At 40.9% G+C, this 27,503-nt stretch overlaps 2 protein-coding genes across 4 annotated transcripts in view; both read right to left on the minus strand.

Annotated features, from left to right (window-relative positions):
* Positions 1-14,775, minus strand: part of LOC117455983 (tetratricopeptide repeat protein 28-like) — a 140,867-nt gene extending 126,092 nt beyond the window's left edge. For both annotated transcript variants that reach the window (XM_034095661.2, XM_034095660.2), the window contains exons 1-2: positions 14,522-14,775; positions 2,234-2,605 (exon numbers count right to left, since the gene is read on the minus strand). In XM_034095661.2, coding sequence (XP_033951552.1) covers positions 2,234-2,605; positions 14,522-14,620 — 471 coding nt within the window. In that variant the 5' untranslated portion in view covers positions 14,621-14,775. The remainder of the gene's footprint in view (positions 1-2,233; positions 2,606-14,521) is intronic.
* A 642-nt stretch (positions 14,776-15,417) lies between these two features.
* On the minus strand, positions 15,418-26,752 carry pla2g3 (phospholipase A2 group III). Of its 2 annotated transcripts, XM_071205028.1 has the most exons (8): positions 26,080-26,174; positions 25,713-25,749; positions 21,414-21,546; positions 21,187-21,321; positions 20,350-20,675; positions 19,651-19,780; positions 19,061-19,171; positions 15,418-18,448 (listed from the first exon to the last, which is right to left on the minus strand). In XM_071205028.1, exons 1-8 carry the CDS (start codon positions 26,089-26,091, stop codon positions 18,196-18,198), a joined length of 1,137 nt encoding a protein of 378 aa, XP_071061129.1. In that variant the 5' UTR covers positions 26,092-26,174; the 3' UTR covers positions 15,418-18,195. The 2 variants fall into 2 exon arrangements, with proteins under 2 accessions (XP_071061129.1, XP_033951291.1); XM_034095400.2 differs by lacking the exon at positions 25,713-25,749 and having other exon boundaries at positions 26,080-26,752.
* Between the last annotated feature and the right edge of the window lie 751 nt (positions 26,753-27,503).

Below are 27,503 nucleotides of genomic sequence, written 5' to 3' on the forward strand. Positions count from 1 at the left end.
GAGAAAGGAAGTTGAAGCTGGCCCGGCCCCAGTCGTCCAGACAGAGGTGGCCCTGGCAAACACAGTCTCCTGCCTGCTTACCCTCCTTCTGAATGGCTTTAAAATACCCCCAGCCCTCCTCACCATCCTTCTCTTCCTCTCTGTGTTGCATGGAAAGAGCCACTTCCAGTTTAGTACTTGATGTAGTTTCCAGCCCTTCATTTCTTTTGTAAATGTGCTGCAAATGTGTTGCACTGCACATTTATTTATAATAATTATCTTGCACACATAAATGGAATTCAAATATGTGAAAGCAGTTCATGTGATGTCACAACTTTAGGGGATATATCAATAAATATGTAATTTAATATTAACATATATCATGTTTGCTCTTGGCTAAATCAAGCGTCCTCGTTGACAGTGGTTGAATAGTACTCAGACGTCCAGATATTAAGTAAATGAAGTTAGAAGATGACAAACAGAATCAGATAAATAATGATTTCTTAACCTAAAGAATGATCCAATGCTACTTCAAGACCTCACAATTTAAATGTTATGTTTTTCCTTTAGAACCTAGGGGGAAAACATTACACATTGTTTGTTTAACTGTATTGCAAAGTACTTAAAATAAATACAGTGGAGAGAAAAGTATAATATTTTCCTGTTAAATATATTGATGGAATGAGTCAAGTGAGGTACAGTATATAAACATTGTACAAGAGTAATGCATAATGCAGATGTAATGTAGCACAAGCTTCCCAAAGTTAAACATAGCTACCACCCAGATAGTCCGTTCTAGGCCAGCGTCGGCTGACAGCCGGCCAGATGATCTGTGTGTGCCCTAAAATTGGCCCAGATGTGGAAATTGCATACCAACAATTTTGGCAGTACAGCTTTTACTGGGACAATCATTTTCATATAGCTTATGACCCAATCCAACTGTCTCTTATTTGCATATGAAACAGATGATAGTGACCTTATGATGAACATGCCACTTAACATGTCATTCTATTTGTGCCACAGCCTCCGCCAAATGAACAAGTGCAGTTCTATATTAGTGAGCATATTGTGACTATAGGACAGCTGGAAGTTTTTGAAAATATCTGGGGGAGATTCATGGAGTTTTTGAAAAAGAAGGTTGGTAATGATGTAAACAAAGTAAGCATATTGTGGCAAATATACATGAACAACTATTATCCCTCAGTATATTTCTTTATATTGTCCAACCCAGCCTCCGAACCTTTTATTTTCCTTCCTCTTCTGATGTACAGCTACAGAAAGCACCAACATCAGCAACATCATACACATCTGTCTACTTGTTGAGATCTCCATCATCATCACTGTCACCAGACTGGATCTGCTAATGCCAGCATACAGTATAGGACATCTCATTATGCTGAGTTATACATGTGCGTGCTGTCCCTTTCAAACACACTTGTCAAACAAACAGAAAGACTATTCAGCACAAGCGCAACATGTGGACCGATGCATCTAAATAAGAGGCTTGTTTTCAGCTGCTGTCCATTGGTGACAATAAAATAAAACTACAAGCAGTGTGACAGGATCAGGGAGAGAAGGACGGGAAATACGGTTTTGCATTTTCCCCGTGAAGCCAATTAAAGTCTGTCAGGTACAAACTTAGCCAAACACAGGAGAAAAGCAGAGATTATATCTAGTGGCAGGTGCTCTAAGATATGTTTGTGTTGCCTTGTGCATGAACTACTGAGTTTCCAAAGAGGATAACATATTGATCTGAAGAGTTTATAATTAGCTGTATCCACTGCTCAATATAAATGCATTAAAATACCAATACTGAGATGGTTTTAAGAGGCAGGCTCATCCATGCACTCGTTAAACATCCATATAATCATCCTCTTAATGGATACAATCACTCTACAGTTACTTACATAAATCATATATATATATATTACATACTGTAAATTCATATTCCTCTGTATATTATGCACATCTCTGTTCAAATGTTGTGCTTCTACTGTGACATGTCGCTAGCCAACAAACGTGTGAGTGTTTCGTCGTGATGTCACTCTGTTCTAGAAGAAAGAGAGACCAATGGAGGTGTTTCAGTCGGGGGGGGAGAGATACTCCCTTTGGAGGGAACTTTAGGATTTTAGCCTTAGCAGACCATTTACATGCACCAAAACCCCAAGAAGCATAATAGGGCCCCTTTAACCCTTTACACAGTATCTTCATCATTAGAGGAGTGTGATTGACAGTGAGGTGTTGAACCTCTTACCTTTGGCCATTTGGGGTTGATAAGACGAGCTTTGATGGCGTCATCCAGAGCGGTGCTGTACTCTCCCAGTCTGAGGTAGGCAGCGGAGCGGTTGCTGAACAGGATGCAGTTCTGGGGGTCCGCGGTGAGGGCCTCGCTGTAGAGCTGCACAGCCAGAGCATATTCTCCCTGCTGGCAGGCCTGGTTACTGCGCCGCACACGGTCCAGGAACTCTGCTTTACTGAGGCCAGGAGAAATAGGAGGAACGAGGGGGACGGGCAGTCGGTCTCTTTTCACCGGCGAGGCTGAAGGAATGACAGGAGAGGAAGAGGAGGAGGAGGAAGAGGGAGGGTTGGTGGTCCTGCTGGTGGAGCGAGAACCAAACAGAGAGAACTGGGAGAAGGGGAAGGGGGAAGGACAAGGAGAGAAGACATTGGTTAATTTTCACAATTATCCCATTAGATAGACAACCAGCAGAAACTATTGTCACAATTAAATAAATGTAAAATTCTTAATATTCGATGATTCCAGCTTTTCGAACTTGGAGATTTGCTGCTTTTCCCTGCAGTTGTATCACTGTAAAAGGGAAAGCTTGGTCCTTGGACTCTTGGTTAGATATAACATGACATTTGAGTCCTTCACTTTGGACTTTGGGAAGCTGTGACAGGCATTTTTAGGGTCCGAGCACTGAGCGCTAGGACCCGACGGCGTCCTAGCACGAAGTGCGAGGAAACCTATTGTTATTGGTGGTATTATTAGGGCCCGAGCAGGATGTGCTAGGACCCGACGGCGTCCTAGCACGAAGTGCGAGGAAACCTACTGTTATTGGTGGTATTATTATTTTTCTGCTGGCGTTTCCTGTTTTTGAGGTCTTTAGGATGCTTCAAAAGTTGTATAATTTTGCACGGACGCCAGGACCGGTGAAAAATTCAATATTCTGGAGTCAATGGGTTAAATATTCCAACCTGCTCACTAGCGCCACCTATCAAAATCCCATTTCGGAATAAATTACAAAATCGCACCGTAACTCCGAATGACCTGAAATTTTGCACACATATCCGGGTGAACCTGCTCTACAAATAATCCTCTTGGAACCCTAAGCCTCCCCGACAGGCGCACGGACGCGAGGGCACGCTCATCACTGCACGCACATGTGCAACCGCAGTTTTGATTACTATTAATTTTGACCTTTTATTTATTTATTTAAAATTGCACTTTCCATACACAATAAGTCCTTTAATAAAGAAAATAAGCTGTATATTATTCCATAATTTAAAACCTCTAATTTGTCTATTTACAACAAAAAGACCAACAATAAAACAGTAAGTGGTTTATATATAGGTGAATGTTCTTCAGCAGGGTCTGTAGTGATTACCAATAAATAAATAGTATTATGAATTAGGCTGATATTAGATCATAGCAGTTATATTAATATCAGTGTATTTGCAGGACAACAAATAACAAGCACCTGCCGGTATCAGTCTGATCACACTGGTTTAGAGGCCGATATAAAGACTGACTAATGAGAAAGGCTTTTTGCTCAGTGTTGTAGAAACAAAAATAAGTTTAGAAACACAACATGAAAAAATGCCTTTCGCTGCGGTTACATAAGTCATAGAAACGCAGTATGACACCAAAACTGCTGCAGCTTCATTAGCATGATATAATGTACTTTCTGGCAGATGGGACGCCAAACAGCTGCATGCACTTTTTTGTTTCTACTCGGTGGTAACGGCTTAAATTCCTCAGAGACGAAAAAGGAGGGAAGTCAGACGGAGGCTCAGACAGAACGAGGAGGCTTCTGTTCTTCTCATTCAAACTTTGTTTTAAATGTGCTCACTGAGGTTTGATCTCGAGACGCTGCCTCCCTCCCTGATCTGTTGTTTCCAAATTTGTCCTTTCACCAGAGCTTACACCAAGGCCTTCATTATCTCTCTCTCTATTCCCCTCACACACACACACACACACACACACACACACACACACTCCTAAAATATGCAGACTGGAGGGATTCCTAAAACTTGCAAAAGCATCATCCATGGCTCAGAGCAACAGCCAAGGACAGGCAATACATAGTTTGGAGATACTGTTTTTTTTTTTGTCAGTTTATTGAACATGTCAGAAACAAAAACATACAACAATAATATATATATATTCTCTTTTTTTTCTCACTCAAATTAATAATTATAACAAAGTACAAAAAAAATAATAATAACAACAACAACAAAATAAAAAAAAATCTCAGATAGTCTCTGTCATGTTCAACAGGGGCAAGAAGAAGCTTTAAAAAACTTTTCTGGTCCTACACCCTCTAACATATATTTTTCTTATAAATAAAACATTAGGTCATCGTCATCAGCGACATGTTTGTCTTGTTAATTTGTTTTTTTACAAAACAATCAGAAAGAAATAACTTTTACAATTACAAGAAATAACAACAAATAGGATTTTACAGGTCCTGTTCATAACCATTAATGATTTGGCTCCTAAATAATACTGTCAGTTTAGATAGACTTGTACAATATTTCAGTGCATCATTACAGTTATTCCACAGACTAACACCTTTTGATGAGATGCAATGAAGTTGGGCATTTGTTCGTACGGGTGGTTTTTTGAAAATGCAGTTTCCTCTCAACATGTGCCTGCTTTCTCTCCGTGTGAAAAGTCCCTGGATATTATGAGGTAATTGTTGATTTGCGGCTTTGAACATAATTTGAACCAGGTCTTGTAGTTTTAGTGTTTTTAGTTTGATGAACAATTTATTTGTTGGTTCTCTGTACGTAGTTTTATGTATAACTCGTATGGCTCTTTTTTGCAGGATGAAGATAGGATGTGTATTTGTTTTATATACTAATGTTATTAACTGTTCCCTACATCAGTGCTCTGTATGAATGAGTTTTCTGGAGCAAACATCACACTTGGCATCATAGTTCTCCAGTTTGGCTCAGCAAATCTTTTATCCTGTAAGAGAAAGATTAATTTATTGAGGTCCTGAGCACTCTAAGGCCCCGGCCACACAAGAGGACGAAAACGGTCGTTTGCGTTACTGTTTAGTGTCATATAGACCATTCGGCCACACGAGGACGACAGAATACGGCACTAAACGACTGAGGAAACGATAACGGGTCTCAAGGTGGATAGAACGGCATACGCAACGCTCTGGGGGGGTCCAACGGCTCCGTGTGTACGCCCTATACGATCATTTTCTGATAATGATGAGGCAATAGCCCCGCCTCTCCCCACCTCTGCTGCTCACCCCCGCGTCAAAGTAAACTGCACACTGAATTCAGATTATTTATCTTTCTCTCGATATGGACATAAACGCGAGTGAAGTCTAATCTGACAGGACGGAGACACGCAGCACTGCTCACCTGCAGCTCCTCCCGCTGCAGCAAAACACACACTTCAAGTCAGATCATCACCCTTAGCTATTTTAATTACCTCTCAAACTCCCTAAACTAGTTATAAATATGTTTATTTTTACTGTCGGCCGGGTCACTCATTACTGGATCAGCTGCTGCATGAGACAGACACTGACGCTGTCCGAAGAGAGGGAGGAAAAAGAGAGGCTCCGTGTATTTTATTATTATATTATATAGAGTCGTTATTCATTTGTTTTAAAGCTCAATAAATAACAAAGAAGACCTTTGACCGGCACTTTGACCGGAAGATTTAAACTTTAATACACGTTGACTGGTGAAAAACTCTGCCTGGCCCTCCCATTTGACATTCCTGCCCTCCCCCAATAAACACGTTTTTAAAAATTATTTATAACATTTAATTTTTTTTAAAACATTTTTATTTTAAATTTTTTAAATTATAAATAAACTGTGAACTTTTATGCTACGATGTATGTGATGTCAGATAGTAACTACAAAAAAAATCGCAGGCTACGTCAAATAAATTCATGTGTCTGTTGTGATTTGTGATTCGTCCACATTTAGACCAATCACAGCGTCAAACTCTGCCGCCAATTCTGGATTTGTTTATTGTTTATTGTGCATTCTGTAGACTCCCATTTCTGTTTGAATTACAAAATGGACATCAGAAATTGGCTTAAAAGATCTAAGAATGTATTCAAACGAAATAGCGATGAAATAACTGCAGCCGATGGTGCTGCTGGCGACCTGCACCTGCCGTTGCAGCAGCACGCCTTAATCTCACAAGCTTGACCTCGGCAAACCCCGGGGCTGAGTTAGCGAGCCCAATCCTTGACTCATCAAGGCGGCCACCACCAACGCTGTCCTCCGAGGCACAGCTCCTTGTGCCCCTACCATCACCACCTGCGTTGCCACACCCTGTACCACACCCGCCAGCAGCAGCAGCGGCAGCATCCTCCTCCTCCTGCTCCGTGCCGGTGCCTCCACTACAGACGCTACCTCGCAGCACATCAACAGGTACTATTGGCAACCGCTCAAAGACCAACAGCCCCAGATGATCTTGGGGTTAATAAACCCAGCCAGGTGAAACTGGATCGTTATCCAGAGAGATTGTTTTCAGGGAAGAAGCACACTTTTGCCACTGCATGGTACAACAACAGACCATGGCTTGAATATTCGTTAAAAGCAGACGCAGCCTTTTGTTTCCCCTGTAGACAGTTTAAAGTGAATAGGCCTACGTCTTCATCTGATGCGGCTTTTACTGTCAAAGGTTTTTGCGACTGGAAACACGCATTACAGACTGATAAAGGACTGCTAAGGCATGCCGCATCAAAAGAACACATTTCATGTGAGAGTTTGTGGAGAGAGAGACAGATACGCGAGGAAACAAATAAGGAAATTAGTACTTTGGTGCACACAGATCAGCTGGCACGGAACCGTTATTACGTGTCAGCTGTCGTTGATATGATAGCTTTTTTAGCTGTCAAACAACTCCCTCTCAGAGGTGACCACGATGCACTCCACAGCATGTCCGAGTCAGGCAGTGGGCTCTTCCTATCGCTGTTTGAGTATACGCTGCACAAAGATGCAGAGTTGGCCAAAATAATGGAAAGCATTCCCCACACAGCAACATACACCTCTCACGACATGCCATAATAGAAATAATGAGCACCTTAGTGACTGAGCATATTGTCGAAGAGATGGGGGATGCAGTGTATTCTATTAAAGTCGACGGAACCAGGGATCCCACCGGGCAGGAGAATATTTCCATTGTTCTTCGGTTTATCGATGCAAACTGTGAGATAAAAGAGCGGCTTTTGACCATAGCCACTGCAGACAGAGGGGATGCCAACACTCTAACCCAAACGGTTATTTCCGAACTGACCAAGGCTGGACTGAGCACAGACAAAATACTGAGCCAAGTGTATGACGGGGCCTCCCTGATGTCGGGAAAACATGGTGGAGTACAGAGACTCCTTCAGGATACATTGAAGAGGGAAATCCCATACGTGCACTGCTTCAATCATCAGCTCCATTTAGTGGTAGTGCAGGCAATGTCTGCAGAACAGCCCATCACAGATTTTTTTAATGCGTGTAACCTCTTGTACAAATTCATCCGAAAACCCACAGTCGCGGTTCGTTATCAAGGGGAAACACTAAAACGTCTGCTTGACCAACGCTGGACCGGTCATTTGGCCACAGTGCAGGTGATACAGAAATCACATGGGGGAATTTCCCAGCTGTTGACGGAAGTTCAACGTGCACGCTCCTTCCCAGCTGACCTGAGAGTGGAAGCTGTGGGACTGCTGAGTGTCATCTCAAAGCTGGACTTCAGATTCATTGCGCTTCTCATCAACAAGATTTTGATGCTTCTTGAACCACCTAAAAGAATGCTACAATCGAAAGACATGGATCTCCTGACAGCTGTCCAACTGGTGAACTCAGCCACGGAGTGTGTTGCGGGCCTGCGCACAGAAACCGAGTTTGGTGCGCTATGGGATAAGTGTGGAGCAGCAGAGGACACAACTGATCCGCCCCAAAGTAAGAAGAGACGCACAACAAAAAACACAACTCTACAAGATTACGTTGTAGAGCAATCTACTGGAGCACGGCTTGACCAGGACGAAACAGTAACAGAAAGTAGGAGACTGTTTTACAGCTGCATTGACGCAGTGTGTGGAGAGATGGCACGACGCTTTGGAGAGCGCAACAGCACACTGATGGAATCAATGGCTTCACTTGATCCTGAGAGTGATTTATTTTTGAACACAGACAAAGTATTGCCCCTGTTGGAGTTGACCAGCACTAAACTTGTAGAAGCCGAGTTTGTTGTGGCCCGACAGTTTCTTCGCGCACAAATGGAAGGCTCTACGCCCCCAGATGATGGAAAATGGACCATTAAAACACTCCTCACCACCTTCCACAAGACCCTGGAAGCCATGCCAAGTGTCATAGGGGCATTTAAGTCGGCCTTAACTTTCGGGGCCTCCACTGCTACCTGTGAGAACTCGTTTTCAGCCCTGAAAAACATTTTCAGTGACCACCGACGGAGCATGCTGCACCAGCGGAAAGCTCACCTTATTCAACTCGGGTTTGAAAAGGACTTGACCAGGAAATGCAGGGATGAGTGGAAGGACACTTTGCTGAGGCGATTCCATTCTTCAGGCAAACGGCGTCTCCAGCTGTATTAGCATAAAGTAGTAAGTAATGTTTGCATGTCAATATGTCAGTGCTTACTGCGCCACATTACGCACTGCATAATGTGGTGTCGCATCGCTCCCTCTGTATTATTATGTTTGCTGCTCCGGTCAACGGTGGCCCAAGCAAAGCTGTTGCTGTTATATTTTTATTTCAAATGTGTGTGTTAAGGGAAATGTGCATATGTCCTCAGTTGTTGTTGTTGTTATATATATATATATATATATATATATATATATTAGCCTATGTCTATTCTGTACTCAAGCTCACAAAGGGATGTCATGTTATTATTGTACCACTGTGAGGCACTGAAGTGTTATGTGCTACTTAAGGACGCAGGCTTTCGTCATATGTAAATGAGGGTGTGTTCACCTGATGCACATTCAGTTCAGATATATATGTGTTGTTGTTCTAAGTTAGCTCGGCTGAGCGAAAAGATGCACCTGCAGTGCATAGGAAAATAAACCATGCCCAAGGCGGGCTAAACAGTTCATCGTCTCCGTCTCTACTATTTCTCTCCGAGTGAAACGATAAGGAAGCTGCCATCCTTAACCAGTGTGCCTTGCTCGTGATTTACCAGTGTCTGTGCTGCCACGCACACAATGTTTCAAAAGTGGTTTCTATGTTGCCCTTTATTTGTGTATGTATTTGCGATAAGTGTGCGTCTTTACGCAATGCTGTTGGCCTCGCTGTTTGATATATATTGTGCCGCAGGCACGCAACGCAGCATGTGACGGTTTTGTAGGCCCTCCCATGAAAATTATAGGCCCTCCCTTTAGATTTGTTCTGGCGCCGGGTCTGCGTGTGGACAGACACTATCCGGTGAATATTGCGTGTGGACGGAAGCTTTTTTGCGATTGCGTTAATCCTATGCGTTTAGCCGTTTTCGTCCTCGTGTGGCCGGGCCTAAAGGCCCTGACACACCAAGCAGTCACCAGAGGACTAGCCGACGCTGAAGTCGGCTGTTGCCTGGCCGTGTTCTCCTGCGTTTTGGCCATGTGTCGCACGGGAACACACCGCACCGACTTCAGTGCGTGAGTGGCAATAACTCTCCTTACCAGCAGGCGGCGGTAGTGTGTATTCATCATGAAGAGGCAACAACCGGAAGACAGAGAAGAAGAAGAGTATCTTTTCTCCGTAATATCATACAGAGCTGGCCTCTCCTGGATCAAGGTGATGAGCAGGTCTTCGTTTGCATCATTCCAGATCGCCATGATGAGATGAAAATGAATAGCAGTCTGTGTGTGCCTTCTTAAATCGTTTGTTTACGTCCCTCACTTCCGCTTCGCTTCTCATGCACTGATTTGCTAGCTGAACAGCCAAACAGAGTGATTATTTGGTCCGACTGCCAGACCCGATGCATGGCCGATTCAACATGTTGAATCGGCCATGCATCGGGTTTGGCAGTCCAAATAAGGCGTGTCACGGTCGACGGTGCGGGACACACCAACCTGACTACGGCGCCGCGAATGCCCGACAGCCTCTGACTCCCAAAATCGGGTTGGTGTGTCAGGGCCTTAAGACCTGAACAACTTCTCTACTCACTGTTTAGTTGATGGCAATTCTAATTAAGTGTTCCACTGACAGATGGCGATGTGATTAACTTGGAAACAATCAAGGGCCAGAAAGTAAAAAGCAAGATTTAAGTCTTGACTGTACCCGGTCCTCTGAGCTCTGGTTCATAGTGAACTGATGAAATCCTGACATTTAAATTAAGAGTACAGGATTTTAGAAATGCTGAGGTCAAAATCAAAGCCCTTAAAATCCAGCAAAAAGCAGAAACACTCTGACTATTCATGCTTTCACAAAATATTTGCACTATTTAAAAGGGGACCGATCATGCAAAATGCACTTTTTTATGTCTTTTATACATAAATGTGTCCCCGGTGTGTCGGGGAACTCACACAGCGTCAGAAAATAAAACCCTTTCTCTTTTCCTCCTCCGTACCCAAATCTTTTAAAAACGGGTGAACAACGAGCGGATACAGATGTGCTGCCGATTACGTCAAATCGGCAGCGGACCCACAGAAAGTTGCTATCAGAAACAATGCCTGACGTGTTTTGGACGTAATCTCGTCTTTGTTTACATTAGCAAGCCTCGCTAACACTCAGAGCTAACCTGTACTGTAGAGCACATGTGTTTAAAAAGCAGGAAATAAACAACGGAACTCACCTTGTGATAAACCTGCAAGAGAAAAAGCATTTGAGCTCCATACTGTTTCAGAAATAATCCTTGACGTGGTTTAGAACAGGATGGCATTTTATCACAGCAGAATTTAACTTTATCTCCGGTAGAATTCTGATCAGGCATTAGCTCCGCCTCCTCACCCAAAAACTGCATTTCTCTAACAGGGCTGCAAAAGAGGGGTATGAGCAGTATGAGGGATGGCTACAATGGGTGATCTGTTTGGTATTTTAAGCAAAAAACGTTCCAGACATGTTTTGGATAGGTAAGGCCCTACAATATATTTGTCCAATATAGCATAATAGGTCCACTTTAAATCATGTATTACAATTTGATAAATAAAGTTAGCAAATAATAAAACATGAACAGTGTGAGAAGTGCAGAAAACAACATTCATTTACTGTATTAGCCGTAATAACCAGGAAAAGACAACACTTTTAACAATATGAAGCTATCCAAAATCTAAGACAATATCTAGATTTCACATATCAATATGTTACAGATATTGTCCAGCCCAACTTTCTAGCATATAACAGTTATCTTATGTTGTTTGTATTTGTTGCTCTAACAATGTTTTCTTGAAAATCTCTCTTGAAAAACTGATTTTAATCTCAACAAGACATGTTGAAATAAAGGACAATGCAATAAACAAATGCTGTTTCGAAGCCCTCTCCACACTACGAGAAGTCAAAATACTGAAGCCTTACTAAAAAAGTTTAGAGAACAATATTATGCACATGACCTCAGTGTCTTCAGCTTAGGTCCTGAGGAGAACTGTGACACAGTAATGCTAAACTTTCTAAGCAGATTTCCAGAGTTCAGTAATCGGAAAGCCCATTTCTCAGCTGCTCTCTGCAGCATGACATCACGTTTAATGAATAGGTAATGTTGTTATGTAACACTCGTTCAAATATGACACATGCGATATGAAACAGAGCTTGTGAAACATGTTACCAAGGCGCTGTTTGCTGAAATAAACAAAGAAACCCACGTTAATCACGTGTGTGGAATTAGGACTTAAATCTCCAAGCGTATTACTCTTTAACTAGAACACAGTTAATAGAGTGCAAAAAGAGAAATGCCTAAGATGGACTTTTGCAATCACACAGTTTGTGTAACTAAGCAGGAGTTAAATACAGAGGAGTTACAATGTTCTTTAAACTTTAGTCTGACCACACTTGTGTTGTGTTGTGTTGTGTTGTGTGCACCTGTACCAACTGTTCAAATGTTTGTTTGTACGTGCAGAGGATGTATTTGTACGGATGAGTAAAACAGAGCGAGAGTTTTATAATGAGAGTGTACAGATTTACCTGATAAAAGTTTGAAAAATATATCAGGGGTCTTAATAAATATCCAGACGCTGGTATAGTTTTCGCCTTGTGACTCTGTGTGTGTGTCACCATGGCAAAATGCAGTCCTGGAGACACCTATTAGAGAGAACCTCTACGGATAGCTTGCCAACATTTGATAAGCATTATCATATCCGTTACTTCCTAACTACAACTTTCTGGCATATACTGTGTGATTAATGGTGACATTTGCCGGTTGTCTGTATTTTAATTCTTTACACAACTATTACTGTCACTTTTCTTTGAACAACTAATAAGGGAAACACTACTGTATGAAAGTCTTCTTGGAGAGACAGTCTGAAAATGTGCGCTTATCTCCAAGTGATATCATTTCTATAATTTTCTGGTTTTCACTCCACCTTCCATTGTGGGTTTTTTCCAATTCTTAAACATGGACCATAAATTCAGCAGGATCAGAATTAATTTCGAATCATGAAAGCCCACTTTAGCTCCATTTTTGGTCCCAACAACCTCCTGAGGGACATATATGCTCTTTAAGTGGTAAATGCTCCACTATCTTCACTAGCTAGTAGCAGGTAGCGTACAGTGGCTTTTTCTGTAAAAACTGCTGCGGTCAAAAACAACGCTGATGAAAGGAACCAAAATAGTAAAGTAAAGGAACATTTCTGGCCGTAAAGCCCAATGCAATGAGCTGAAACACGCAATAAAGCAGAATGGGGTGATAATTAGCCATGGGTGCAACACCCAACACTGCAATCATTTGACCCTTTGTTCATATAAAAATGTTCATTATTCTAGAGCTGCCGTTAAGCATTAAAAGCTTTATTTTTCTCTTACAGAACCTTACAAGATTCCCAGAAAATGTTAGTTTTATGGCCACAGAAATGAAACAAGTTAATCACAGCAATTGCTTTTAGTCGTATAATGTCCTTAAATTGATTTTAATGGTGAACTATATCAAATATCGAACTATGCTCTGACCTTTTGTGTGTGCAACCGGCTTCATCTGTATGTGATTTGTTGCATCACATGTCTGTTGATTGATATTCCTGTAACAGCTAATTAAAGGCTCACACACACACACACACACACGCAAAAATAAAAGGAACACAACATGAGTTTCCTTTCCTAAAATAATGCACACACACACAAACACACGCACACACGTACACAAACAAACACACACACACTTCCCCTATCTTATTAAGTTTCTTTCGCAGCCCAGGTCAAAAGGAGTACATTTCTGGAGAGGAAGCTGTGTCCCTGAACGCAGCACTTTGATCTATCAATAAGTATATATCCTTGTAGGAGAGGCATTATAGGCAACACGTTATTAGTTGCAATCATACACAGTAATATATATATATATAAATAGAGTATATGAAGCAAGTTGTACATAAACATATAACTGAAGGAGGATAGGATATATATATAAGTTGATATTTATTTATGAATATGTGTCTGCCTTAAGACCAGTAGTAGAAAGTAACTATGTACAATTACACAAGTAGTGTATTTAAGTAAAATGTTGAGCTTTTGGTGTTTTAGACTACTCATTTAGCGATGGTGAAAGTAACTACCTTCCTTTACTGAAGTATTGTACTTGAATACACAAATTAGGTACTTGTACTTAACCTGAGTATTTCAATTTTAGTCTACTTTACTTCTTCTACACAACATTTCAGAGAAAAATACTTAGCATACTTTTTACTCAACTCAACTATGATGCATTATATGATTTTTATAATATGTAGTGGGACTTTTAATATACTACTTCAGGGTTTACTCTCAGGACATGATGCTGTTATTACAACACCATTGTCCTGTTGTCACTTGTTTTATTGGAGGAGTTTTAGAAGTAGGCTATTTCTGCACTGCTGTTACAACCTACAATACCTACGTAAAATATATGAGTTCTTCCTCAACCACTAACGTTAAGACGTATTACTATTTTAAGAGATGGTATATGTTGAGAGAGACACATGGAGTAATAAATCAATATAGAAAACAATTGGTAAGATTACGTTTTTTGGGAGGGGTTCAATGAGTGTAAACTCCTGCCAGTGGTTTCAAAACAAATCCTGCAGGCTGGCACTTCATCATGGGATGTGAGCTGTTGTTTAGTCTGTGAACTTTCTTTCTCCCCCAGTCTCCTGCAGGAATGCTCTGCCAGCCACACCAGCGGATTTGTGAAACCACTAAATAAAACACACCATTGTTTTTCCATTAGCTTTACCTTCTCTTTCTTCGTTCTTTGCTTTTCCATCCTGCTCTCGGCTAAATCCGGCAGCGACAAACTTTCATCCCAGTGAAGCAGGACAGGAAAACACACCATCCAAAACACACCACAGTTTGGTAGTTTATCCACACTTTGCTGCGCGTTTACTGCTCGATACTATGGGGAGATTTGCCTGCTAAATAGCGAACCTACAAACTTTTTCCTGGGGAAAGTTAATCCGGAGTGTGTTCGCCATGTTCCCACAGCCGAGCTTCTCCTCATAGCGAGGTTTTGTCCAGTGAGAGGCGGGGATCCGGTCGGCTCCATGGCTGCAGCCTTCAGCAAGGTTTCAATTACTCTTGATGACATCAGAGGGGAGTTGAGTTACCTGACAGATATGCATTACACCAGGCCTGTAATAGGCTACTGCTGGTATGTTAATGTGGGATAAATTAAAAGTGATGCTTTCCTTGTGGAATAAAAATTGAACACAGTTTTTATGGTTTTTACTTTTACTAGATCGAACAAACACCAACAAAACAATAAATAATCAAACACATGTTACATTTAATTGGCAGGAGGCAATTAAAACATAATGTTTAAAATAAATAGTTTTTTGGGAGATATGTTAACTTTTTTACTGTAGGTGGAAAGATATGATCCTAATTTCCTGTGATTTGGCTTAGCTGTGGGTTTAGCTTAGTTTAGCATTACGACTGGAAACAGCTAGCTCTGTCTTAATGTTGATTTCTAAATGTGAATTTACAGCAAGGGTAGTTTTTACACTTTTGTTCAGTATTATACAGATTAAACAAACATCTTTATATTTTCTTGCTTTTCTTGTGGAATAAAAATGAACACAGTTGTATGGTTTTTAACTTTAACTTAGGCTACTACCGACAAAAAATAAATAATCAACACATATTACATTTAATTGGCAAGGGGCAAATGGTATGTTTACAACTTAAAATAAATAGTTAAACATTTTGGGAGATATGTTCACTGTAGTTTGAAAGATATGATACCGCTCTTTTCATTTCCTGTGATGCATAGGCCTACATATAGTCAGGTTTAGCCTAAGAGTTTAGTTTAGCTTAGCTTAGCATAACGACTGGAAACAGCTAGCTGCCATAGGCCTACTTTATAGTTTTTACATGTTTGTTCAGTATTGTACAGATTTAACAAACATCTTTATATGTTCTTGTTTTAAAACAAGAAGGCGAAATCCCAAAATGTCCAACTATTCCTTTAAACGTAACTATTTCACAATGTGTCTAATGTACAAATATTTACAGAATATTGTATTTGCTGGGCTGATAACATAATGCAGCTATCTACAACTCATGCAACACGGTACACATATTTACAAATATACACTAAGAGCTAAATCCTCAAGAACAGTGACACAAATGACTTTAAAAAGTGGTTCTACTGATTTAGTGGTGCATAAAGGGGTGGTTAATACAACGACCTCCTTTAAATCAGGAAAGTGCCACCAATATTTGACTCAATAGACTATTTTAATGGCAGACATTTTGATAGCAGAGTCTACACAGCCATGCTAGCTATGACTTTACTTAGGTGCTTTAAGTTAGAGGCTATAAATGTCAACATGATAACAAATAAAAAAGTTAACAAAATGATGCATAGCTGAACATGTTTACCATATTCACCATTTTGTTTTAGTTTAAAACTCTTTTGAAGCTCTTTCAGGCAATTCTCATTACATCCCAGCATATTTCTGTAGTTTGTTTATAACCAAATTCCAAATAAATGTTTCTTTTGTTTTTGCATAGAGAGCCTTTTTGGTTTCCATACTTAACAACCAGTCTCACGGGATTTCGTGTAATAGTCACGAAAAATAAATTTAATCTATTGATTTTAAAAGCAATGTATTTCTATTGGTAGTATGTTTCATGCCTGCACCACGTCTTTTTGTCCGGGCGGGTCTTGGAAGACCGGACGCTGTGTGGTTCATAAAAACATTTTCTTACTCAATATCAAGCCACGATTATTGTTTTTATTTTAAAAATTGTATAATGTTTGAGTTTTTTTGCCGTCTGCGAGGAAAATAAATGGGGCTCAGAGCCCCAGAATACTGAAATCTGTATTTTTAAAATCTTTTTTTCCTTCTAATTTGTTATTATTTACATAGCTTTTAAAATCGTTCTGTGTGACACGAAAAAAAATGGGGAAATCGTGTTGGTGAACATGATTCAATAGATTAATTTCGTGACTATAACACGAAATGCCGTGAGACTGGGTTGTACTTAAAGGTGGGGTAGGTAAGTTTGAGAAACCGGCTCGAGATACACTTTTTGTTATATTCCATGGAATGCTCTTAACATCCCGATAGCAATGAATATCTTCAGTGCTTTGACAACAAATTCATAAATTCATGTTCATGTTCAATTCATCTGTGGAAGCCGTAATACTGTAAAAAGTACAACCAATGAATATCTGAAGTGCTTTGACAAAAAATCCATAAAAAAAATGTAATCTCTGGAAGCCGTAATACTGTAAAAAGCACGACCAATCATTTTAGCCAGCCCGGCTAAAATAACTGGATGGCCTACCTGCCTGTCAGCCTTCCATCTGTGCACTAACTTATCTCGTGCCCTCATAGTGGCGAAGTCCCTCCCCTTCCGGGGGACCTCCATGGGACCTTATTTCGGTCAATGGAGAGAGAAAGATTATCTTTTGATTCCGTTTGAATTGTGCAACGAATTATACATATGATGTTTGTCAATTTAAAAGATAATTTTGCAAGTCAAAACAATTAAAATGTGTCGTAAAACTGTGAAGTAACAACATTTTTTGTGTGAAGCGCTGAATAAACTACATCTCTGGTCTCGCATACGTCACCAACACCAAGATGGTCGTGACTTATGCACATTTCACCTCTTTCTTTCAGAATGAAGTGAAAAGTATTAAAAGAGGTGAAAAAAAGAAGTCTGGGGCATGTTGAGAGCTGTACATACACAAAAGGGGAGTTAGTCGGTTCCGTAAGATAAGGTTTCAGTGAGTAACACAAGTGTAATGTGTAACGTTAATGTACTCGACTCTGGGATTTGTAGTCTTTCTAGTTGCGTATTTTGCATAGTCTTATATTTCAACAGTTTTAAGACAAACTGTGACTTTTTTGACATGGAAATGATTTTTTAAGATTCACAAACATCATATTACACATATGATGTTTGTCAATCTTAAAAAATCATTCATGGCACAATTCAAACGGGATTGAAAGATATGTTTTCTCTCTCCATTGACTTCAACACATAATTTTTCAGAAATAAGGTCCCATGGGGCGGAAGTAGATGGGCGTGACTTCGCCACTCTATTGGTCATGTGCGCGTTCATGTGTGTTGGAGGAGGGGCTCTGTAAGGAAGTGGCAGATTTTTTTTTTTATTCTAGCGCACTCGAGCTGGTTTCTCCAAAATTACCTACCCCACCTTTAATTATTATCCCTTGGAATGATGTTGAATGATTCATAAACTAACTTAAATTAAGTGGAAAAAGAATGTCTGGTCTTTCAGGCCAAAACTGTCATCTGAAACGAAGGATAAAGGAACCTTGGAAGAAAGAAGACTTAACATTAAATTAAGTGCTGGAATAAAATGAAAATGACCTTAAATAACATCTTATGTATTTCAGTATTTCGGAACACTTTGACTCTCCATACTTTTTACTCTCAGGCAAGCTCTCTTCCTCTTACAGCTGGCTGATGTGCGTCCTGACCTAGTCTTCGGGTCTTGTTCCTGTTGAGTCTGGGCCGGACCATCCTCAGACACAGTTTGTGAAGCCTGCCTGCTCTGTCCTTCCTCCTCGTTCTCCTCACGTTGGGCCTCTTCACCTTCAGCCTGACAGTCTGTAGGTGGTGCTGCACCTCCATTTCTGCTCTGCTCCTCTCAGGAAGCTCTGCTTTCACCAGAACTGCTCCACAGCTGTAAGAACAAGAATAAATTGTAGTTTTGAGACACTGTACTGTTAAACCAAGTACTATATTCACTTGAAATGAGGAAAAAAATGAAGGATAACGCACAAAAAGGGAAAGCAAATGTAGAATTTACCGCCCATCTCCATTAATTTGACGTTTACCATGTTTGGAACCATTATACAAGTGGTTGAAAGGAGCAAGTATTTGTACTTTACTTGAATATTTGTATTTGTACTTTTCAAATTTCAATTTTAACTATATTCAGAGGGTCATATCGCACTTTTCACTCCACTACATCTGTCTGACAGCTCTAGTTACTAGTTACTTTGCAGATTTATATTTTTTCTTAGAATCAGATATCAGTCACCGGAGACATTTTAGTAATTAGACTGGCTTCTAATAATACCTATCTACTTGTACTTACTGTAAGAAACTTCTTAAAAGAAGTATTTACTGAAGTGGTATTATACTTTTTTATTGTTGTATTGATATGTTTACTTGGTAATAGATTTGAACTCATATGCCATCACTCCTAATTATACCATAATGGATAAAAAGCGGTGTTTAATGCCAGTGACAGGCTATGTCAATATGTCTATGTCTGTGTTTGTATTCTTACAGTTTGCCTGCAGTGCAGTCCTGTCGCAGGAAGCAGGATTCAGACACATGTCCCAGCAGAAGAGCCTGCACTTCGGTCAGTTGTCTCTGTTTAGCCAAAGTCAGGAATAATCTGAAAGCACAGACAAACACGTCAGAGACCAAAAACACACGTGGCAGATGCTCAGACCATCAAAGCAAAAAGAGCAGGGCAGAGAGCCCATGTGTGCAAACATGAGATTATGATAATTTCCAAGGCTGTGAAATCCTATCTGTGCGGATTCAGAGAGTCGCCACACCTTATGTAACCGTGTGACTCTGAATATGAGTGCATGCTGCTTGTGACCTGGTTCTGTGTGATGAAACATCACACCATGTCTGCCTTTTCTCAAACAGAAATAAGGGTGAGTGCACCATTATCACAATGTACGCAATAGCACTGTAAATATTTACCCTGGCGGTTTAGGTCGATATGTGTAGACATGTTGTGACACAACTCAATGTCATTCTGTGTCAGACTGACCAGCTGATCATGCCCCTGCGAGACCAACAATGTTATCCAAAATAAATTTACATTCTCCGTATAATTAATATCTTGATGTCTTTATTTACCTGGTGGTACAGTTGCAGTGGTACATCGTCCTGGCCTCTGTGTTGTGGAGGCCGTATCTTTCCTGCTGCGGAGGGATCTTATTCCTGCACTCATCGAGATCCTTGTAGACGGCACAGGACAGCTGCTTCTCTGTGGGATTTAGACATTATGTTCAGATCCATTGAGTCATGCACTGATGGTTGTTGTCAGCCGACCTGGAAGTTAGTATCACAGTTGTTCCCCAAACAAAAAGCCAATGGGCTTTCATCTGATTTATGCAGTAATTTAGCTCTGTAGCACACAGACATTTATGATAACTTCATATTGTGTTCAGCAGGAATATCCCTAAACATGAATTGTATATTTTGCATGATTTCATGACTTGTCTTTTTTGTGATGACATTTGGCCACTTGTTGGGAACCGCCTTTATTATAACTCATAAAAGCTTCAGAACTTAACAAGTTGGGTATTTACTGACATAATTTAAGCCATGAAATAAAACCTTGAATAAATAAAACCTTAAAATATGTTAGGCTTTTGATAACCACAGACCTTATTTCAGGCATCTATCCAATCACACATTCAAAAATCCATTTATTTCAAAATGAGGGAACTAAAGGTACTACATTTCTGACTTATTTCAAGGTTTTATGACTAATCTCTCCAACTTTCTGTTACTGTGGGAGTGTGGAGATAAGAGGAGAGATGACTGAAATACCTGTGATGTCCAGCTCAGATGGAGTTTGTTGTTTGGTCAGTAAAGTGTTCTGCAGATTATAGATCCTCTCAGGTGTTGATTCCTCTGATGTGGATGTGGATGAGGTAACGTTGGTCACAGGTGTGATGGAGGTGGAACTTGGTAAAGGCGTAGAGACTGTGGAAAGAGCAGCAGCGATGGAGTCTGAAATGCTGCTCCCCAGCAGCTCTGTGGGTGAGGTGGTGTTCATGGTGAAGTCTGTGTTGTTCACCTCTGTTGTATTGGTAGACTCGTACAGGGAGGGTGGATGAACCTCAGCATAGAGAGCCATTGCAGTCTCTTTGCACCTGTAGTAATATCATTTGAAATATATGAAAGTTACTACAGCAGCCAGATAAATATACCCCGGTTATCTCGGAACTTTATTTTATTTAATGTATACCAAGTTTATCTAGGCCCTTTTTGTTTTTCTGTTTGATGTATATATATGTCACACTGTAGGACTGCGAGAAACGATATTTCGATATTTCTGGATGTACAACATGTAGAATTCTTGACAATAAAGCTGACTTTGACTTTGACTAAATGTATCAAAATAGTTGTCTCGGAAATGTAGTAGAGAATGTTCAAAGTTGCATACAATGGAAAAACTCAACTTTAAAGTAAAGTACAATTTAGTTAAAATAGCACATGAGTACACCACTTGAGTGAATATACGTAGTTACATATCAATCAGGACAAAAGTAGTGGACCAATCAACATTGACATCTACTGTATTGCTGGTAGCATAAATAAAAATTCAGATGGTCATCCAAATCACAAACATACACTACATGCATAAATTAAAACGTTACTTACATTCCAAACCAGTTTCTCTGAGCACACTGGAGTCTGTGTGATAACTCAAAGCAGTGCATCTTCAGCAGGTTAAAGAAAGTGTATCCCACCACATCAGATATGCTGTCGTTCCCATTAATCAGACAACTGTGAAACCTGCAGCATGAAACATTTTGGGTTAAATAACATTAAAGAGGACAAATCAGATGATATAGACTGGATGTCATCTACATTCATGTACTCCCTACTTGTTGTCGCAGTCACAGTGAGACATGGTGAAGATGTTGCTGTTGAAGACCCCAAACTGGGATCGAAAGGACAGGATGGTGTGTTTGCACTGGTCATGTTCACGACAACAGCTGTCAGTATCTGAAAACACTCCTGCAAGAGGGATGAGAGAGAAAAATCAATGACAAAATTATAATTATTGTTGTGTACATTTTCAGATTGTGGTTGATATTTCTATAATGCACACTTTCCAGTCTTGTACTGTTGCTCAACAATTTCCATTCAAGTAAATAGAGTTCTATCTTATCTTATATTTTCTTATCTTATCTTAAAAGGAAACTGCATCTTGAGTCAAATACCATTACAATTCCAGAAAGTGTTAACAGAGACTACATTTTTGGGAACCAAACTGTGAAAACTGAAAAAAACACTCTACACCACATGTGTCAAACTCAAGGCCCGGGGGCCAAATCAAGCCCTTGGTGGATTTAATTTCGGCCCGCAGGATAATTTATAATTGCTATTAGATCTGGCCCGCCGGTATATTGCACGCACACCTTCACTCAATCCAGAGGGTTTCCTCAGCTCAGGGCCTGACCCCAAACATTGATGAACTTGCACCCAAGATGAGATGCCAAGTATTTGGCTTGAACTAGCATCACAGCAGCACATTGAGGGCCCATCTCAGGTCGATTAAATGGAATCCTTGCGTCCCTCACTTGCGTCGTTTCCCTGCGTTTAGTCCTATATACAGTCTATGGTGTAGTCCCTCGCACCAGGGAAGCATGGAGAGACGCAAGAGAGGCTTCTCAATACTCAAATTTCCCCTCCTCGACTCCTCGGTCCTCCGGTAGTGACCCGGAAATGAATTTCAGCTCGCCATTTTGAAGGACGTCTCATTTCTCTAAATGCACACCGAGGACCGAGGATCGAGCATCGAGGAGGCTCTCTGGAGGAGCTATAACCGAGGATACACTGATGGTTCCTCCACGGCTCCTCCGCGGATGCATTTCCGGGAACGGTGGAGGCATGACGCACGGCCGGACTTATCTCAGCCAATGACAGCTCTGCATGCATCCCCTGGATATTATTTTAGAAACTGCTTTCATCGCGTGGTGATATTTCCAGAGAGAACAGCTGTGAGGTCCGTGCAGAAAGCAGAGCAGTGTGTCGAATGTATATCACTCAGTATAACAGGCCTACTCTCTTCATTTGCTTTAGTTGAGTAGATATCTACAAACAAAGAGTCAATATTTTTCTAAAACCATTTAGTGCTTCACAGAATAAAATACACAACGGCTGTAGCCTGATTATATGCTTTAGGAGCTGTAGGTGTGTGTGGTACAGTGTGTAGGTGTGTCTGTGGTACAGTGTGTGCGTAGATGCGGCGGATAGACAGGTCTCAGTTGGTTTGGTGTCCTTACTTTTAATACTTGTAAATACAACTTTTGGCCCGTAATTTCAATTCCCCATTTCAGCGACCAGAGAGAGGGGGGAACGGGGGGGAGATATCCAGTCTCTGATTGGGTTACGTTATTATGAGAGTGCTCTCATACTTTAAATTGTATATATTTATATACATATATTTGTGTGTGTGTGTCTGCATCTGTAGCCTGTTATTGTCTCATTATACCGCACTCTCAATTAATTCAAAGTAAATATGTGGGGGAACAATGTTCAGCTGATCTAACAGAGATTATAAAATACAGCGCTATGACAAAACACTGACAGCTGATGCAGCTGTTGCCACGTAATAATGAACGGACGTCGCTTTAATATGACCGCTCAGAGGAGAGGAGTTCTCATTTCTTTAAACGTCTGCTGCTTCCCCTCCTCTCTCCTCGGTTCCCCTCCTCGGTCCTCCGCTCGCATCTCCTGTGGGCGGGACTAAGTCTCGAGGAGGGGAGTCGAGGAGGGGAAATTTAAGAATTGAGAAGCCTCTAAGGAAACCACGAGAAGCAGGGAAATGACGAGCAATGGGACGTTCTTTCATCCGGAGCGTCACGTGAAGCGACGTCCGTTTGTGATGACTCCGCACAGCTGATCATCTGACAGCAGCCAGCGCTGTCCCCGTTATTTCCACACACACCCCCGCCACACATTTACAGACACAAACATTTATATCATCTCAAATAAAATAAGAACTCATTCTCAAAAAAGATAAACACCATTCTTAAAATGCATAAACGAACAATAGTTTGAATATTGATTAGAGTGCACAATAGAAATAAAATAATTGAGAGAAGAAAAATAGATATGTTATCTATCAAAACCATGGGCGCGGGAAGGGGGGTGCTGAGGGCGCTGCAGCACCCCCTAGCGGCAGGCAGGGGGTGCGGAGCTCCCCTGTCTGAATTATTATTTGACGGTTATTGCTGCTCCCGCTGTGCATAATCTGTGTCATATGTAGCCAATACATTCCACATTGTTGGTAAAATAATATGTTGGCCTGCCCCGAATGTTGTTTCTGTAGCCCCGGACAATTCTACCTCCATAATATAATACATTAACCGTGCTTTACGTGAACCTCATCAAGACACTAGAGAACTGTAATTTCCCGTGTTCAGTGAATGCAACAGAGGCAAGACACCAGACCAATCAGAGAGTTGCATGGAAATAAAAGTGTGTGTGTGTGTGTGTGTGTGTGTGTGTGTGTGTGTGTGTGTGTGTGTGTGTGTGTGTGTGTGTGTGTGTGTGTGTGTGTGTGTGTGTGTGTGTGTGTGTGTGTGTGTGTGTGTGTGTGTGTGTGTGTGTGTGTGTGTGTGTGTGTGTGTGTGTGTGTGTGTGTGTGTGTGTGTGTGTGTGAAGGAGAGAGAGAGAGGGACCGGTGCCAGCAGCAGGGACCGTGTTGTTAGCATCTGGTTAGCTAGCTGCACTAACGGACATACGGAGCTGTTGGTTCCACAACAAGCTGGAGGAGAGTCCTCTCCTCTCAGACTGAGAGGCTCAGGTGAGCTAAAGGACTCTCTGAGTGTTTAGATAGTTAACTTTAGTCTAAGTTATCTCAGTGGGTCTCAAACGGTTTGGTCACAAATTATTCAAAAGATTATTTCCGCGGCACACCTTTCATTGTAACAGTCGCGGGTGTACTGTGTGTTTGCGTGTGGGGAGTGCTTTTGTGCGTGCTCTATAGTGCCCGTAATAGGGTTCACTGGAGTCCAGCACCTCAGCACCCCCACTCAAAATACCTTCCCGTGCCTCTGATCAAAACCCAGTTAGATTAACATTCATTGGATTGCACACACTTTGTTTGTTTGTGTGGATATGTAGTACATTAACATTTTAATAGCACTTAATGACTGACTGAATAGAAATGAGAATAAATGAAAATGTAAAACGAAAAAAGCGATCATGAAAATGTTTCCAATAAATGAATAAAATGATTTTTGACCACTTTGTTGTTCAGATATATCACATATTTGTAACTAAATGATACATTAATTTAAACAAAACACAGTATAAACTGAGGAGTGACTCCCGTGAGGTTCATGTATTTTCTTCACTCCGCTGGGAAACTGCTCTCATGTCAAGAAGCATCAGATCAGTGCATGCGCTGCATCGTCCAATCAGTGAGCGATACACAGTAAGGGGGCGGGGCGAGTATCTGAGGATTTCATCGGAGTCTGGTGGTTCCTCGGTTTTCGCTCCTCCATTATCGCTCCTCGATCCTCGGTCTTCCGGCAGAAATATGCATGGAAATAAGAGCCATGGGACGCTACTCAAGATGGCGCAGACAAATCAACTTCCGGTGATACCGAGGACCGACGACCGAGGAAATGAAAATAGTCGACCTGAGACGCAGCCTGAGTTTCAATGGATGTTCCATCTGCACTTGTTTTCTTGCGACCACAGGGCATGTTTGTTTTTTTCTTTGAGGGAAATTGTTTTTTTGAAGCTGTTGTTGGCCTGTGGAAAAATGTAATCATAAGAAATTACTCCGGAAAAGCTGCAGATAGAGCCATAAGAAATGAATGCAACTGATTATTTAATGTTTAATGTTGTTTTTATAGGCGATAATTTAAGCTTTGTTAGTTCCAGGTGTAATATGTGCAATAAGTTCATTTCAATACGTTTTGCAATAAACTTAAATACATTTTTATTTTGGCCCACTGTGTATTTGAGTTTGACACATGCTCTACACCTATAGTATTCAACGGTTTTGTAATTTCATCTGTTGTTCTGGAGGTCTGTCAAGCATAAGAAAACAACTTTAAGTGCCCTGAGTTTTGTTTTTTTACCACTCCTTGCACTATTGGTCAATGTTTTAAATAGGTGGTGGTGATACACAACTCTGTCTGGTCACACAGTATTCTACTGACCTACAAGTGGCAGTAATGAGGCAGCAAAGATAGGAACCTGTAAACATGAACGCAATAAAGAATGTTTAAACTTTTGAGGAAAGTCAGGATTGCAAATGTTTTATGAGAAATAATTCCCACATAGATAACCACAATGTGATAAACGGTTAATTTAAACAGCAATTAGTTTGTTTACTTTTAAGTGACACAACTTGCTTGGATAGAGTTAATGTCATGTCATGTAAAGTAAGAAACGTCTTCAGTATTTTAATAAAAAGAAACGAAACACCTTTTATCATAACTGTCAGATTTTCCTGGGAACTACTTTCCAACATTGATCAAGAACTATTACATTGCTTTTTAGAGGAAAGAAAAGAGACAAACCTACCCAAATCAGCATATGATGGCGCCTTGTTGCCAGAGCCGCACCACAGAGTCCCTGGCACAATAAAGCCACGCTTTACACGCTGGTGAGTCCTGACCTCTGACCTTTCAACTTGACCTGGATGATTCTCAGCTGCCGAGTGTCCACTGACGCTCCTCACCAGCCTCTTTCCTGTGCGCACCTCCTGTCCTCCATCTCCTGGAGAAGCCAAAGAGACGCACAGCCCCTCTGCATTCAACATGGAGTCCAAATCGATACTTTTATCTGGATGATCTGAGAACTCGTCCCTGCGCTCACGGCATATAGAGAAATAGTTTTGGATCACTGCTGCGTCGTCGCTCCAAGTGCAGCTGAGCAGTGCGCGCTGCTCGGACCAGGCGCTGTGGTAGAGCCGCAGAGATGGAGAGGCATCACCGTGGAGAAAGACGTAATGCACCTCTTTATTAGACAACACTTTTGTCCAGGTGCAGAGGATAGACGCTTCTGCAGCTGTGCAGCTCAGGAGGGATAAAGTTAAAATGAGAGTGAGAAAAGGAGAGATGTGCGTCATGGTGAAAAAGTGCGAAAAAAGCGGCTGAAAGAGAGTGGCTGTTAAACTTTAAATCTAAAACGAATGAATCCTCCACTCACTGAGGAGTCAATGACAGCTTGACAGACGCTAGGTCTGTTTTTAAATGAGAAAGGGGGGCGGTGGCGCGCCGGCTTTTTCACTCGGTGGATCTCAAATGAACGCAACATCCAAATCAGCCTGAACCACGTGACCCTGTCAGTTCAGTCAAACATCACTCCTCTCTTCCTCTGTCTCGCGCCTAAACATCACTGACAGTGACCATGACATAAATCGATTAACATAAACACACACAAACCTACACACACGCACACCTACACACACAAGCCAAATCAGTTCAATCTGCAAATGTGACGAACACATTTATAAGTGACAGCTGCTCCCAGATAGACACGATAAATAGACTCTTCAATTAATGTTGGACAAACTCATACATTTATATTGATTATAAAATGGGATATTAGACAAACAGATATTATTTTTGAAAGATTGTGGGGAGGACGACATTTAAAGTTGAGTAAGAAATGTATGAGACATTTTGTTACAGTTTTGATGCAATTATGGGGAAACACTTCTGGATTTTGCTTAAAACATACAGTATTTGTGTGAATGTATACAGTTTAATTGGTAATAAAGAAATGTTTGTAATATTGTTTTATTGTCAAGGTTATGTTTCCGGATGCGGATACTTACCCTTACAAAGCTAACCCTAATCATATCAGTGATTGCTTTCATGTTGCATTCATTGACAGAAGGTGGGAGCAATCAGAGGAGAGAACAAATGTGGGGTGACTATATTTTTCAAGCCAGGAATATTTTAACCTTTTGATCTACAATGATTTTATAGTAAAGTTATGTT

This window comes from Pseudochaenichthys georgianus, chromosome 12 (genome assembly GCF_902827115.2).
Source record: "Pseudochaenichthys georgianus chromosome 12, fPseGeo1.2, whole genome shotgun sequence".
Classification (NCBI taxonomy): Eukaryota; Metazoa; Chordata; class Actinopteri; order Perciformes; family Channichthyidae; genus Pseudochaenichthys; species Pseudochaenichthys georgianus.